Source organism: Leptonotus elevatus, chromosome 17 (assembly GCF_054856555.1).
Source record: "Leptonotus elevatus isolate MCC_2025b chromosome 17, RoL_Lele_1.0, whole genome shotgun sequence".
NCBI classification, from domain to species: Eukaryota; Metazoa; Chordata; class Actinopteri; order Syngnathiformes; family Syngnathidae; genus Leptonotus; species Leptonotus elevatus.
In genome coordinates, this window is record NC_141255.1 from 13,707,696 (window position 1) to 13,724,202 (window position 16,507).

At 41.3% G+C, this 16,507-nt stretch overlaps 2 protein-coding genes across 3 annotated transcripts in view; both read left to right on the forward strand.

Moving 5' to 3' along the window:
* arid2 (AT-rich interactive domain 2) overlaps positions 1-5,725 on the forward strand; it is a 32,884-nt gene extending 27,159 nt beyond the window's left edge. The window contains exons 17-21 of the mRNA XM_086059476.1: positions 70-208; positions 2,219-2,304; positions 2,397-2,520; positions 3,622-3,713; positions 4,117-5,725. Of these exons, the coding sequence (XP_085915602.1) occupies positions 70-208; positions 2,219-2,304; positions 2,397-2,520; positions 3,622-3,713; positions 4,117-4,228 (553 nt within the window). The 3' untranslated portion in view covers positions 4,229-5,725. The remainder of the gene's footprint in view (positions 1-69; positions 209-2,218; positions 2,305-2,396; positions 2,521-3,621; positions 3,714-4,116) is intronic.
* An 834-nt stretch (positions 5,726-6,559) lies between these two features.
* Positions 6,560-15,787, forward strand: scaf11 (SR-related CTD-associated factor 11). Of its 2 annotated transcripts, none has more exons than XM_086060248.1 (15): positions 6,560-6,743; positions 8,857-8,903; positions 8,975-9,123; positions 9,608-9,691; positions 9,824-9,903; positions 9,998-10,077; positions 10,154-10,191; positions 10,274-10,344; positions 10,654-10,773; positions 10,883-10,977; positions 11,169-13,250; positions 13,473-13,807; positions 14,583-14,735; positions 14,815-14,934; positions 15,015-15,787. In XM_086060248.1, exons 2-15 carry the CDS (start codon positions 8,885-8,887, stop codon positions 15,108-15,110), a joined length of 3,522 nt encoding a protein of 1,173 aa, XP_085916374.1. In that variant the 5' UTR covers positions 6,560-6,743; positions 8,857-8,884; the 3' UTR covers positions 15,111-15,787. The 2 variants fall into 2 exon arrangements, with proteins under 2 accessions (XP_085916374.1, XP_085916375.1); XM_086060249.1 differs by having other exon boundaries at positions 8,860-8,903.
* The last annotated feature ends 720 nt before the right edge of the window (positions 15,788-16,507 follow it).

A 16,507-nucleotide genomic window follows, 5' to 3' on the forward strand; every position in this document is an offset into this window, starting at 1 on the left:
ACTCGACAGTCCATATTTGCGTGCACTGCTTGAAAATGCCTTCTAATTATTCGTGTTGTTCTCCCGCAGGTGGTTCGAGACGCCATCCCAAGTGTTTTACCACGCCGCAACCCAACATGGTGGAAAGGAGGTGTATGGCGGCCAGTGTCAGTGGGAAGGATGTGATCCTTTCCCGCGACAGAGACTGTCTTTCGTCACGCATCTACAGGTATGATATAGCTCCTAACAGCACAGAATTAGAGTGAGCATTTCAAAACATCTTCTCCAACTCAACATACTTTTGTACACTTTAAATTAAGAGAGTATGGTGATATAGCTTCAGTTTATAATTCTACACATTTAAAGACATGTTTAATGATTGATTGTCATCAGAAAACTGCCCATCTCTAGGCTTGCATCATTCACATACAAATGATATATAACTGCGTACCTTAATTCGTTCGGTGCTCCCGACAGACCTCGACTTGATTTGTCGAGATTGCATATTTCTTTCAACACTTTTCGCGTGTTAAGCACTCGTTAAAATAAGAGAAATACAATTGTTGGCGCTATCAACTCATTCACTCCTAGCCATTTTCACTAAAACAATCCTCTTCACTCCTGGCTGTTTTACTGGATTTTGACTGATTTTGCAAGGCCCACAGAATATTGTATTCTATTGTTATAAAAACATGAAACCTACCAAAAGAAAGATTAATGTCTCTTCTTTCATCTGGAAAAGAAAGTATATTTCTATCTGTTTCCATTTTGCAGCAATTAGCATTAGAATATAGCCAAGTTTCATCATTAGAAGGTTTTTTTCAACATGACCTGGTTCATTTCCCATGCTCTGCTGCCCCCTGCTGGCCGTTTGTGTAATAACTACCATTTCTTCAACCGTTTTTTGCAGTTGAGGCTGCACCAGTGCTCTAGCATATAAAAACATGTATATGCGTCTTTGGGACACTTAAAACATTTTAAATAAAACATATTTATTTATTAGTTAATTACACTAGGCGAGTGTGTCGCTATGACTTAACTGTGGTATCTTTTCTTCATCGCTGTCATATGGTGCTTGTGGAGTCGCAAGGTTAATGGTTCTTGGTGGAACAGAATTGTCAACAAATCATTTTTCGGCAAATCTCTACAGTTGTTTTGATTAATGTCACTCTTGCCAAAGTTGTCAAACTTCAGTTTGAGGCAAGGGACGTGGACGCTTGCTAATATGTTCATTGGGAATGTCCAGAAGGAAGACACGTCATGACACGCTTGCCGCAGGCAGCACCTACAAAATAAAAGTAACTACATGTTTCAGCTGTCAAGACACAGTTATTGTGACGAGGCTCGACAAAAGTGCCTCTAACAATGCGCAAAATGACATTTTCAGAGGTTGTTTTCTGGAAATGTGATCACGACTGCACAACATATTGTAAGCTTACTTCAAGCCTTGAAACTTGCATTACCAGCCAAATTAGCTAGTAAATATTTATGACCACCGCGGGTGTTAATTTATACTGTAGAGCTAGGTTTAAAAAATCGGATAATCAATATCGAATCGATTTTCCTTTTCGAGCATGATATCAATTCATAAAATCGTGAATCAATTATTTTAATATATATTTTCCCATGAATTCATAAGAAAATTGAATTTTGAAGGCCAAATGTTCTTCTTTTTTTTATCTGACTTTTCTTGACATTTACTGGTGACATGAATTTTTAAGTATTTTCTTACAGTTATGAAATACCTGACTTACTGCCGCCACAGAATTTAATTTGGCCCTGGTTGATTTCTTGTACTCTGCTACCACCTGCTGGCCGTTTTTGTAATAACTATTATTGCTTCAACCATTCTCTTCAGTTCAGAGGCTGCATCAAAGCCTTGTGTATGCGCGACCATAAAAAATACATATAAATAAGTCTTTGGGAGCATGGTAATATTTAAAATAGAACGCATTTATACGTTTTTGGGTGCAAATTAGTTAATTAATATCAAATTGAAGTGAATCAAATCGCAAAAAATCAAAATCGAATCAAACTGCACTCTTGTGAATCGAAATCGAATCAATTTAGGACATTTGAATCTATTCCCAGCCCTATTAATTTAGAGCCCTGGATATATTTGTGGTAGTCTTAGTTGTTTGAAGTTTGAAACCACTGTCCTAGATGATAGTTTTAGCATTAAAACTTTTTCTTTTCTCTCTTTTTTTTTATTTTTTTTTTTACTTTCCCTTACTTCTAGGATAAGCACTGTTCTCGAGAGGCTTTGCTGGCCGGACTCAAACTGGAGGAACAGCAGGCGCAAAGCCCCAACCCATCTTCTTCCCAGTATGTATAACGCTTACATTATACCAACATGTCAATTGAATGACAGATGAGAATTGCTTTCAACGCAAATTTTGAAATGTGCGGTTTTCAAGGACGCCGCCGGTGGCAGGCAGTACTCCGACAGCACGGCCACCGAAAGCAATTGTCAATCATCCGAGCGCAGCTCTCATGGCCCTCCGCAGAGGTTCTCGAAACCTGGTCTTCAGGGACTTCACGGTGAGTGCCATCAGACTGACCTTCAACCCTTACTTCAGGGCTCAGCAACCATTTTACACCAAATAAATAACAAAAAAAAATCTGTCTGGAACCACACAACATTTGAACTTTGTGATGAACAAAACAGTGTGTTTGTGTTATTGTAAGTTAGTGTAGTTAGTCTAATTGTACTGGGCCCAAGAGCAGAAAAATATGAGCGCAACATCCAATTTATACACATTAATTTTCCTCTACCTTTCGTCTTCTGTTTTTGAATTTGTTTTTGTAATATTTCATACTTTGTTGTTTAAAAAAATAAAATAATTCTGCCTTTTTTTATGGACATATTATGGTAATTTTCCCTCCTTCCTTTTTTGGACATAATATGGCTTTTTTTTTTCCTCCCCTCCACCCCCTGTCTTTTTTGCTATCAATTTTCTGAAATTTTTGGCATTTTTATGGTAATTTTCAGGATTCTTCTTTTGTGTTTTGAAATGTTATGGTTTATTTTTAAACATTTTCTTTTCCGCTTTTTCTATTTAATTCTCTGCCATTTTGGGCAATTTTATTGCTGTTTTATGGTATTTTTCAGCTTTTCCCCTTTCATTTTCTACATGTTATGGTCAATTTTTGTCTTTTCGTCCCTGACAACTTAAAAATTTGGACTGACATTTTTTTAATATTTAATAATTCATTAAAAAAAATCTAAATAATGAATTCATTTAAATCATATTTTATCTAAATAAATAAACACTGATTTATTTATTTTTAAGACATCCACAGGGGAGGGACCAAAGAGCCGCAGGTTGCATAGGCTTTTCAAATGCCTTTGTCAGACCCACAGTCTTTGTAAACAACAATAGTAAATTCCACATTGTACAGATGAGATGCAACTGACATTAAAACGTACATGCTACCTGCAAGCCACAATCACTGTAAATACTTTTTTCTTAGCACACTTTCTACAATATCAAAAAATATGACACAGGGAATCTTGAATTTGATGTACATACGCCTTAGAATGTGTTGCTGTACTTAAAACTCCACACACACAGCAACAAATGTGAAAACATCTGTCCAACTATTATAAAATGTTCCTACGCCTTGTTTTCCCCTTCCTAGGATGAGAAGGAGGGGCCAGTGACCAAACACATAAGACTAACTGCTGCCTTAACGTTAAAGAACATCGCCAAGCACTCGGACTGTGGTCGCATGTGAGTATCGAGTCTACTTGATAACGCTGCTTGGAACCATGTTTGAAGACTGAATAAAATGGTACCTTGACTTCTGAGTGCCCTCAACTTACGAGGGGATTGATTGCCGAAAGGTGCCACCAGATAACCTGATCACAAGAACAAAATATTTCTTGAAAAGGAAGGAAGGTTTGTGAAAATTTGAGAATAGTTTATGGTCCACACCCTAAAAAGTAGATGGCACAAAATGGCAGCAAGGCACTACATGAAGCTCCTTCAACACAGTTACTTGGCACCAAGAAGTCACAAAATGGTGCCAAAGATGTACTGAAATTGTTTGGTTATCTGGTTATGGAACAAATTAGGCGCAAGTCAAGGTACCATTGTAGTTTGGAGCCAGAGACTGATCCGTTTCTGCTTTCAGGCTGGTAAAGAAGCACGAGCCGCACCTCTCTGTGCTCGCACTAAGTAACATGGAGGTGTCCACCACGCTCGCCAAATGCCTTTATGAACTGACACGTTCGCTCCAGGCCTAACGCCAAAAGGACAAACTCTAGAAACCCCTCCGACGTTTTCGCGCGTCCACTGCGGCGAGAGGAGCAAGCCGCCGGTGAGCCGTCACGGGTCTGAAAGGAAGCAGAGCGCAGGACTGAAGAACCTCCTTCTGCCGCCAGATGGATCCTCAACCCCTTCAACCTGTGTCTGAAGGCCCGCCACGTGCCCTCAAAACACACTCAAAAACTGCCACGGGGTCTTCCACCAGCTGCCCATCACAGGGAGCCTTTTTCCGACCGCTTCCCTGAGGGACTCCATCGACGAACCCCACCCAAAAAAAAAGGAGCACCAAATACGAGCACATTTTGTCAAAGTTTTTTCTTTTTCGCCCCATGAAACTGATGAGCGAGTTCCGACTGAATAAAGACCATCGGGTTTTGGGGGTCCCCATGTGAGAGGGGGTAGGCTTTGAAAGGCGTCCCACAAGGTTGGGATGGAGAAGGACTCAGCTGGCAACTGGCGCAGACTTGTTTTTTTTTTTTTTTTCAAACTTGGTAGCTTGGTTTTCTTACTTGAGTCGATATATTTTCACTTATTTATTAATGAAATGAATACCATTACAATTAATGAAATACATCTTGTAAATATGTTGTGAATATATATAAAGAAGATCCTCTTTCATGATGATGCAGCCACTGGAGAACTTGCTCTGTGGTGTTAATAGAAGCATTACTTTGGTAGGATGGAATAAAGTAGTATGTATTTTGTTTGTTTGCTTTTTTCTTTCTTTTTTAATGATCCCTGGTCACTTGTATCTAATGTGATTCTATACTCAGCAGTGGATGAATGTACTTTAAACCCTGTAAATACTTCTGCAAAGGTACTGATGCTGTAAAGCCTAGGGAGAGGGGAAAAAAACAACAGTTTTTTTGTGGAACTGTGACATTTTGTATTATAATACCTTGTAGAACTCATTTTGCTGGCTGAAAGAGTATGGAATAATATATCGTCATTTTGTAGAAGAAAAAAATATTGAAGGTATTTTCCCTTTCTGTTCCTCACACCTTCCCCTCAATGTGCACACACACACACAAAAACAAGTGACATATATCTATCCACTGTAAGCGTTTTGTCATTGTACGGGCACAGTGCGCGTACCAAAAGTTTTTTTGTATTTGTAAATTGGTTTAAATACATGGAGTTTTTATACAGGTTTTCTCCTGTGTTCTTTGCTTTACGTGCAGGTATAATATTTTCTTCACTACTTTTTTCTATCTTAATATAGTGTGGAGTTTTATTGTACTATTTTTTCATTCTTAATACCATGCCACATTCCGGCTCACGTCCTCAAGACTGTCCTCTCTACCGTGTGTTGTGTACTGTCCTATTAGCATCTGACCGGGGGGCACCCAACCATCCTCATTTCTGCCGTGTCTGTAGGATGTGTGACTAAACATAGACCTAACAGTCTGTTAGAGATTGGCTTTATTTACTTTGGTGACTGTTTATAGTTTTTAAATAAAAAACACTGAACATTTTGCATTTTCTGTTTTCTTATTCGTAAAATGTTTAGAATGTACACACTATTGCACTTGACTTACCCCACATTAATTTGAAAGGATGTGCATTGCTGCTACTTGGAAGATTACTTTTTCAATTTGAAAAAAGTTCTGTACCTATTTCCCGAGTCAATCGTACGGATTTTCCATTGTCTGGTTGGCTTCTTTTTGATAATTGAACCGTTAATGACTTCATGCTCCAATTCTTGCAGCTCCTAAAATACATTTATTTGGCACAGTTTCAGATTCAGCTGATGTATTTGTTTTTAATTATTAATATAGGCAGCATGGTGAGTGTGGTTAAGCACGTCTGCCTCCATTTTTGAGAGCCAGGGTTTGAATCTCTTTCTGAAAATAGTAGCAGGGCTGTATTGATTTGAAAGACCCATGCTCTAAAAACATGGAAATGGTCACATGTTTATGTAATGTCTGCTGATTCATGTAGCCACCCCCCCCCCCCCCCCTTGATGGCTAAAAAGGTTGCATGTATATTGAGTGACAAATTCAGGGTTGCTATTATTTAAACTGTCTGACTAACCAAAAAAATGACTAGGAAGACAAAATCAAAAAAGATGATTTACAAAATAGTTTATCATATGTAAATTGGTCATCAAGAGGGAGCGACGAGAAGAAAATCATTTTTTTAGGGGGCCGGGGACTATTTTAGGTTTTTAGTTATATTTTGTCTCAGAATGACTATAATTTACACAAGATTGTGATTCTTTAGTTTATGCATGAAATTGAATCATTGGGCCCTTTCTGTGTAATGCTCGCTGTCTCCAGTCAGGGGAGCTCCTTGTGAAAACCACGGACCGCACCGCGAGACATGTGGCCGAGAATATATGAAATCTCTGCTTGGTTTTTAGCCTCAAACAAGTACAGTACTGCAATTCAACGAGTAGTTTAACGATCCGTTAGCATTTGCTTGGGGGGTAAAAAAGTTTACACCAAGGAAGCGTGTCGACGCGTAAAAACACGGCACGGGGGCACTTTAGAGGTGAGTAAGACACTGTGGCTTGGCTTCTTTTGCTAACTAGCCTAAAGTGTTAGCTTGTTATAACGACGTAAGCAGGTGTTGTGTTGTTATCCCAAAGTAGCTAGTTAGCTCGAGGAGGTAAACTTAAGCTAAGATCGCTACTAGCCACCTAGCCAATCTACGACCTTCACTGCTTTGAGAGTCGCTAATATTAGCCGCGATTTAGCCTGGAGTTGCTAACTGTGCTAATAGCCACGAAGCTATTTAGTAGCTATTTTTGGTTTCTGATAGCATTAGCTCACTTGCTAACCAATAACAAGTATGCTCATTTCGACATTGATACAAAAACAAACCCGAGCCCCAAATAGGCATGAATCAGTTATGTTTTATTCGTTAAAATGAATTGTAATGCTAGCTTTTCGTCTTGTAAAGATAGCGGAACAAACGAAAGCTAATTAGTTAAACAACTGTGTTCATCGTTGCCGTAGAAGCCTCATTGATATAATTTTAAGTGTGATAATTTGAGATTGTCCTGTCACTTCCTGCCATCACTGTATTATTATAAACGTCAACAATATGTTTGTGTGTAATTTACTTTTTCAACTTGACTGTATCATTAACACATGGAATATTATTATTATTATTGTTATTATTATTACTCGGGGTGTGAATTGCCTAGTACCTGGCGATTTGATTCGTATCACGATTCAATTAGATACTGATTAATCCCGATACAAATCTATAAATTGATTATTGCGCTTTTTTTAACTGAAATTTAGAAAATACTAATCAGTAAACTTGTACATGTATACTGTAAGATTTGTATGAAAATGTATTTATTTATCTGAAAATTCAGGCTTATAACTGAGCCACTGCATTTAACAAAAAGGTTGCAGTCTGTTTCATGTTTGAACAGCACTGAAATAAAATATTAAGGCTTAATGCTCCATTAATGTAACATTCTTCCATGCTTAATGTGTGAATCCTAACCCTAAGTAAGACGTTTTGTTGAATATTCCCATAAAAAAATGATGTTTAAAAATTGATTCGGCCGCATATCGAATCGATTCGAGAATTGCGCACTGTAATATCGCGATATATTGCCGAATCGGTTTTTTCTAACACCCCTAATTATTACTATTATTGTTAAATTTATTATTGATTACACTCATTAATAATAATGATATTTTTTATATCATGTAAGTAAAAAAATTATCGGAGACATTTTAACCTGTTCTAATATATTTGCCCAATATGGTTCCATTGCAGTTGGCAATTTGACAACATTTCCCAAATATGACAGTCCGTCTAAATGCTAGATTTTGCGAAGTTCTCCACACAACGCCCTATAATGACAATGTGATTATTATTTTTTTCAAAATTCATTAAAAAAATAAAAAGTAAGTCTTCTTTTAGTATTTATACAGTCTTTGCCACAAAGCTCAAACTTGAGCTCAAGGTGCATCTTGTTTCCATTGATCATCCTTGAGAGGTTCCTGCATCTTAAATGGAGCCCACTTGTGGTAAATTCAGTTGATTGCAGATGATTTGGAAAGGCACACATCTGGCTATATATACAGTAAGGTCCTACAAGTGAGCATCTCAGAGCACAAACCAAGCATGAAGTCAAAGAAATTGTCTGTAGATCTCCAAGACAGGATTGTTTTGAGGCACGAATAAGACCACAGTGGCCTACATCATTTGTAAATGGAAGACATTTAGAAACACCATATCTAATTGAAGGCGAACAGAACAAATGAAAAAATGCTTACCGGTAAATGTTTGTAATTCATCCAAAATACTCCAGGCTGATTGCCACTTTTGTCATTATTGCTAGTAGTAGCTAGTAGCTTATTTTGAAAACTAGTCTGATAGTAAAGGTAAGGGAATGTATGGCAAAATCAGACGTTTGAAATTACACCACCAGTTCATTTAGAGATGAATTACAGTCTAGTTTTCAAATTAATTCCCAACCCCATCTTAAATTGTGCTGTGACAGATGCAATAATGCTTTATGTGCTATGGGCATATGTTTGCATTATTAAGTGGTAGGCGTCACATTACATAATAACTCATATGAACTGCAAATGGACTTGTAATTGTTGTTGATAGCTGACCCTCCTCCTTCTTGTAGCAGTGATTCGGACAGCCTGGGGCTGGACATGACTGGAGCTGAAAGCGGTGAGTCTCTTGACACAGTCGTGTGACGCATTATTGTGTACGTTCTGATGTCATCCTGCGTTCTCGTGTAGGTGGCCAGGGGTCGCCCCCTGATGGGAGTGACGCAGAGGAGGCTGAGCGATGTCCAATCTGCTTGGGTGTCCTGGCCAGAGGAGAACTCGCCATGCCGGACAGCTGCTGTCATGTCTTCTGCTTTGGATGCCTCCTCACTTGGGCAGAGGTGACGCTCAACACTGCTACATTTCCTTTACAACTCTGTGGAGTTGCGCAGTAGTAATACAGGCGCAGATATCACATTTTTGCTCACAACACAAAGCCAAAAATATTTTACACAAATCTAGCAACCAATCTACCATATCCTGTTACGTGAGCTTTCACAATTATATTCATAGTTTAATATGTACCTGTAGATGAAAAAGTGGGTCTCTGTTTCCAAATGCTGGCAAGCTTTCACAACAGAAATTATGTTTCTGGGTACAAACCAACGCAACCTCGGCCACTGCCAGTTTATATTATCCTGGCTTCATAGAATTTGTTAGAAATATGGAATTTATGCAAACTGTAATAAAAATGTTTACTGCGACCGTTGTGAAGACGAAGCGGTCCGGAAAATGGATTGATGGATGTATTGTAGAGCGTTCTGAGTGCTTTAAGCTTGCTATTGTTCTTATTTATATAATCAAATATGATTATGTTCCTATCAGTTGCAGATGGTCCCTTCTTGTCCAGTGGACAGACGGCCATTCAGGAATGTTTACAGATGGGATGGAAGCCTGCGCTGTGTGCAGGTCTGTTTATCCTCAGTTGGCACCACATTTCCTCTGACTCTTCCCTTCCTTTTATCTTGCAAGATGGGTTACAAACAAAGCAAATATAATATTGGTGCAGTAGTTTGACGCTGGTGTTCGCATTGTTTGAAGATTCCAGTGAGGCGGCGTGTGGCCGAACCTGAAGCTGAGAGTTGCGTCTGTAGAAATCCCGGACATAGTGTCTGTCTCAAGTGAGTATTGTCATAAATAAAATAAAAATCTCATTCATCTAAATGTTTCTAGACAAAATTGTAATCTTTGGAATTTTCTTTCCTCCTCTCCCAGATGCAAACTCAGAAAAAGGTCCAGAGGGCAAAGGGCAGAGAAGATGGCGAATTCGAAAACAAAAGGACTTGTGCGGAAATGTACATTCTGCCTTCATTATGCATAATATTCCAGCTAGATTTTCATCCATTTGTAATCTGTCAATTCCTCCACTAGGCAACGATGATGCCCCATATTCAATAAGCCAGAAAAGGGTAGGCTTTTGATTTTTCCCCCTTTGGTATTGTGCTGTTATTTACCCCACTTTTTTGTTTAACGTACTATATCGTTTTCCAGGTGAGAGGAACAGAGCACTGTGCTTGGCCATTAGCTCCCTTTCTTTCATTAGAAACGTCAACACAGGACATGTAAGTCATGTTCCCATTATTCATAACATAGATATTGACATTTTGCAAGAAATGTATGTTCCCGATTTAACAGTAACTTGAATAAGAATTCAGCAAACTATTATCCTTGACCTCTGATTTCAAAACTAGTAATCCATCAATTTGTTGTGTATATTTAATAATATGATGAGACGATTAAACATTCATTAGATTTCTCCATCAGAACGGCCCTCTGAGGGGAGCTGCAACTACAAAGTGCCCCGTGACAAAAATGAGTTTGACACCCCTGATAAAGTATTCATGAATCATGACATGATCATTCTCTTGCAGTACAGAGCCTGTGTTAGTGACGGAAGACATGTTGTATGAAACAGAACAATGCAAACGGCAGGCACAAGCGTGCCCGTGGTTCTCTCCTGCTGCTCCCATTACTGCGAATGGAACATCAAGGTAATTGAATTTCACCTAGCACTCTCGTATTGTTAGTATTATAGACTTTGTCAAGGTGTGGAAATGCTTATCAGGGCTCATTTACAGCTGATAACACATTTTCCTGCAGGTTCGTCCCTGCTAATGGCAACCACAGGCCATTTACATTTGGGCTTTGTTCATCTCCAATTACCTCCACTTCTTCATTTGGGCCTGGTCATTTTGGTGAGTATGTCTGACTGGTTAAGAATATTAGAGAGTGCTATTTTTTAGCAGGATGAACCACTTTAACTGGCATTTTCATTCATTTTTTTGCCGAAAGATCATTTCAGATAAAACATTTACAAGCGTGGTCATGGTACAATTTTAAATAGTATTGGAATTCACCATATTTCACACAGTTTGTGGTGTTACAGTTTTCCAGGGTGTGGTATGCGCCATTACCTGTCCTAAAGGAGGAGAAAAGCGAGGCGGAAGAGCTTCAAACTCCAAACCGGCCACCAAAAAGGCTGAATCTCTACCATCCAGACGATCAGGACGAAACAGTAAAGGCCAGATGGAGCCTTCAGTGTCTGACCCGCCATCACCTCCACAGTCCAGTGTGTCTGACTCGGACTCATCTGCCAGCCAGGCTTCCAAGCCTGGCATGGCATCTCAGGTGCCAGCCAAAAGGAAGGGTAAACAGGTAACAAACCGAAAGGCCAGTGGCAAGAGGAAAAACACAAGAAAAAAGCAGCCGTCCGAATTTGTTGAGAGCCCGTCAGTGAGCGAGGATGACGAGGGTGATGGTGTTAACAACACTGACGAGGAAGAGGAGAACGACGAAGTGAAGCCTGAGATGAACAACTCAGATCAACCTTCTGATGCAGAAGGAAGTCTGAACGCAGAGCACACTGACATTGATTCACTTGATGGGCAACAAACTGCAGAATCTATAAGCAGCAATGTGGAGCACGACACAAACGACACACAAGATAAAGACTCTAATGAACAACCGGAACCTGATGAGAACAGCCACTTGTCTTGTTCTTTGGACTCCCCTCCAAAGAGCCCGGAGTCTGAGTGTTCTGACAAACCTAGCGCACAAGAAGAGCAACCCACTGTCATTTCCATTTCAATTGGAGACAATGAGAAGATCACCGCTTCGCCGCCATCTGAACCAGAGAATTCTCTGGTTAACCTAATGTCTCCTAATTGCGACAATGTGATTGAAGAGTACTGTAGAATGGAGACTGGTGAAGAAGGGTTGGAAAAAAGCAACGAAGATGACGCGTCACAGGATCTGCAGACAGAATCACGTGAAAGCGCCAAGCCTGCTGAACCCTCTGAAGAGAAGGTAGCTGACCAAGAAGCAAAAGCACCTGAAGAGTCTGAAACACCTGAATCAGAAGCGCCTTTAGTAGTAATCCAAAATGACGATCTATCCAAAGATGATACTAATGTTGTTCCGATGGACTGCAGTTCACCTATGAGTGAGGCTGTTAGCGACACCATTTTTGAGGAAGCCAAAGAGAGCGCCGCTGCAGAAACGTCTGTCTCCGTTAGCCACGAGAGGCCCAAAGACCAAGCGGAGAATGACCCGAGCCACGAGAGGAGGAATGGCAGACAACGACGCTCTCGCTTCCACTCCCCGACCTCCTCCTGGTCACCTAAGAGGGACTCCAGCCGAGAAGTGTCCAGGCGCGAGCGAGAGCGGGCCAGCAGCCCGCCCTCCAGCCACTCCTCCCGCGCTCGCAGCAGAGAAAGAGAGCGCGAGCGAGACAAGGAGAGGGACTACTCCAGGAGGGAGCGTAGCCGAGAGAGGAAAAGGAGACGATCCAGGAGTTGCTCCAGATCCAAGTCGCGGTCTCCATCCAGAAGCAGGTCACACAGACGAGGATACAGCCCTGAGCGGCTGCCGTCCAGAGATCAGTCTCCTTGGGGGAATGAGCGAAGGGGTGGCTGGAGGGCAGGGCAGGGCGGTGAGGGACGGCGGTCTCATGGAGGCACTGGTCGCTTTGAGAACGGCGTTCCTTCAGAAACGTCACCGGAACGCCAAGGTTGGTCAGAGAATCCCGACTGGGTTACGGAAAAAACTCGCAGCGAAGTTGAGAGCAGGAATTTGGATCTTGGAGCCGGCTCCCGCTGGGAAGACCGCGGGTCGAGGGGACGCGGCGGCTACGAGCAAGGCCGCGGCGCGGGCAGGGGAGGTGGCAACCGCGGTTTCCACAATCAGCAGCAGGAGGACGACAACCGTAGGCAGCCACGGAACAACTCAGGAATGGGCAACAACTCAGGGAACGACGCCTACAGTCGCTTTAACGAGAATCGCGGGGGGGGCCGCAGGAAACAGGAGTCAGACGCAGGCGACTCAATGCTGGACCGCTCAGGCTGGTCATCAGCGTCCAGCTGGGCTGTGCGGAGGACACTTCCTGCTGATGTTCAGGATTATTATTCCAAGAGGGAAAGGGGGGGAGCAGGAAGCTGGACTCGATCTGAAGAGGAGCAGCCCACCGCAGGTAAAGTGAGATTTCCTTTACTAGAGGCGCTCCTTTCAAATAGTGAGAGATTGCAACAAGCGGCTGATATTAGCTCTTTTGAAATATGTAAAAAATGGTAGATTCCTTTTTTTTTCTAAACACATTTTAACGAGACAAAAATGCGGACTTTTGCCACCATACTCCAAATCAATGTCTGAATTCAAAATGCCTCCTCAAAGCCTCTTGACCTTATACTTCTAGATCCCGCTAAGAGTGAACCTGCACTTCCAACCGCACCGGACAACGCTCCGGCGCCTGTGCTGACCGCGATGCCTCAGCTGCCACCTCCGCAGCTGAATGTCCTTCATCACCACTTCCCCCTGCCGGGCCCCCGCGGCCCCCTGCCGGTCAGCCTGCAGCCCTCAGCGGCATACGTCATGCCCCCTCCCATCCCTGTTCACCTCCATCCCACCGTACCGCTGCTGCAGGTGCCCGCTGTCGGCGCCCAGGGGCTGCCGCCGCCTCCCCCGCCGCCCCCTCCCATGCAGCAAGGGGGCCAGACGGCAGCAGCTCAGCCTGATGGGCAAACAACACAGGTACTGTATGATGCTTTTAAATGATGATGCCTTAAACTGCAGTTGGAGCAATTTACATGGTTTTTCCTGGTGTTAATTGAGGCAGTTGTGAAATTCTGGCCATTTACAACATGCATGTGGATGCTGTGTTCAAACCAGAGTTATAATAGTTTTGGATTTTTCATTATAGTTTAGTTCATATATCGTTCAACTTTGTTTTTTTAAATTTAGTTAGTTTTAGTAAGCTTTTAGAGTGTTTTTTTTTCTCGTTTTTTTTTTCCTGAAAAGACTTTTTATTAATGTAGTATTAGTTTTATTTTATAAATAAAAAAATATATATGTATATATACAGTAATTTCTGGACAATAAGGCGCACCTGACTATAAGCCGCGCTAGCTAAATTTGGGGAATGCTCGAGTTTGTTACACATATAAGCCGCACCCGACTGTAAGCCGCCGGGTTCCCGCTACTTTTTTTTTTCCATAATGAGGGCGCAAATTGTCTTGCTCTTGTTCTGTCTCTTCTACTGTATTGGGGCTCACTTGGTTTGTTTTGCTCTGCTTGACGCTCTTGCGCTTCCTCTATAGTGCGCCCCCTTGTGATCTGATGGATAAGCCGCACCTTTGTATTAGCCGCAGGGTCGAATGCAAGTAAAAAAAAAAGTAGCCTCTTATAGTCCAGAAATTACTGTAATGCAAATGTATTGTTTACGATAGAAAAAGCCTAATCAGATGCAAATTTTCATTTTATGTGCAATAAAATCCCTGATCCATTTTTATTTGCTGGTTTACCCTAGATGCTGAGCGCTTTGAGTGCTTATGGAAAATCGGGCCTGCTTTCCACTCCGACCAAAGTAGGCCAGCAAGCCGTCAGCCAGGTGCTGCCTTCTTCGACAACGCAGCCAGCTCAGCATCACAAGGCTCACGCTGACAGCTCCAAAAAAGAAAAGGTAACTTGACATCTGCCTTTTGTATTTGTATTTGATGTGGATTTATATACTGTAATGCAATCCTGTTTTTCTGCTTCAGAAACAACAGATCCAGGACAAGGCTATAAATGAAGTGAAGACGGCCATCAAACCTTATTACCAAAAGAAGGAAATCACAAAGGAGGAGTACAAGGAGATCGTCCGCAAAGCAGTAGAGAAGGTACACATGTTCAGATATTGCAACTCTAGCAAGCAATTTAGATCTTACCTTATTTAATATTTGTTGTTTTATATGCCCAGGTGTGTCACAGCAAAAGCGGCGAGGTGAACTCAAGTAAGGTGGCCATCCTGGTAAAGGCCTACGTAGACAAATACAAGCACGCGCGCAAAAAGTGAAATGGCACCTTGACGTGGCGCAGCGCTGCCCTCACAGACCCGTTGTGCAGATCAAGTGCAATTTCCTCTAGCTGGAATTTAGTCTTCAAACTCGACTATGACAGAGAGCCATGATTTGTTTTTGATATCTCTATCTTTTAATGAACTATATAGATTTGTTTTCTATAGATTTTCATATTTTGTTAGAAAAAAAAGACCCAATCAGAAGTTGGAATGCAAGAGCCCTTTATATTGCATAGATTCTGACCTGCAGAACTACTGGAAGTGGAGCAGGGTGACGCGTTGGTGGAGTTGGACAGGAGGGAGCTTTGATAAATAAATAAAAAGTCATGTCTGCTACTATCATTGAGAGAATGTTCTGGCTGGTACAATAAAATTTCGCTTTATGGAATCCTGATTACACAGCCAATTAAATATGATCTTTAAAAAAAAAAAAATCTATTTTTCAGATAAAAGACTAGTTCTGACATTATGAATTATGACTGGCGCCATGATTGGCTGAGGACGTGTCAAGATAGCCAGTCGGCGGCGGCGAGTCTGTAATATAAAACGTACGTCCTGGGAGCGGGCAAATCAGGTTACATGAACCCCGCCTGAATGTGTAGTGAATGTCAATGAATTAAGATGAACTGTGCAAAGTGTCCAGAGAGTAGTGAAATAAAGTAGCTGCTTCCTGATTGGCTTTGAGTTTTATTTACTTCCATTCAGAAGATTCTGTCGAAAAAATTCAGATTGAAGTGGATAGTTTTCCTGCCAGATTGCTCTGTGGTTGGGAATCAGTGTCTAAGTTAAGTATTAAGGTGAATTCACGATACATTATCCAGTTAACAGTGGTGCCTTGAGATGCAAGTGAGCTGACTCAATTGTTTATTTATTTTTTTAGATACGAGCTGTCAATCACTGTCAGGAAGAGGATTCAAGTCGTTTAATGCCACTTCCCGGTTGAGGTTTACTGGCAAATTAAATGTAAAATGTTTTCAACGGGCTAATGAATAGTATAGGTGTCGCTGTATTAACCCTTTTAGCAACAGATACTCGAGTACAAATGGAGCAAGAACGAGTGCAATACACTGCCCTCAGGTGGCCCAGGTGCAAACACCAGAAGGAGCAGCACAATGTCTGTTGAACTGAAGTGAAAAATGTGGCAAAAACTTAAATTCTTTACATTCTATTTAATTCCGTCACTTGTTTTTAGAAAAGCACTATATTATGGATTGCTGTTTTTAACATTATAATGCATGCACAACACCGACATTTTCTTATTGGTAGATAGGAACGGATTAATGTCTTTTCCATTTATTTGAATGGGCAAATTATTTTTTGAGGTCATGGAATGAATTAAACTTGAATCTCAGGCACCGCTGTAGTAACCTTGCTCTGCAAGATGAATTCTCGCG

Coding starts and splice junctions, on each gene's coding strand:
- scaf11 (XM_086060248.1), top strand. Junction 9,692..9,823: donor GAAGCCTGCGCTGTGTGCAG/GTCTGTTTATCC, acceptor CATTGTTTGAAG/ATTCCAGTGAGGCGGCGTGT. Junction 10,978..11,168: donor ATTTGGGCCTGGTCATTTTG/GTGAGTATGTCT, acceptor GTGGTGTTACAG/TTTTCCAGGGTGTGGTATGC.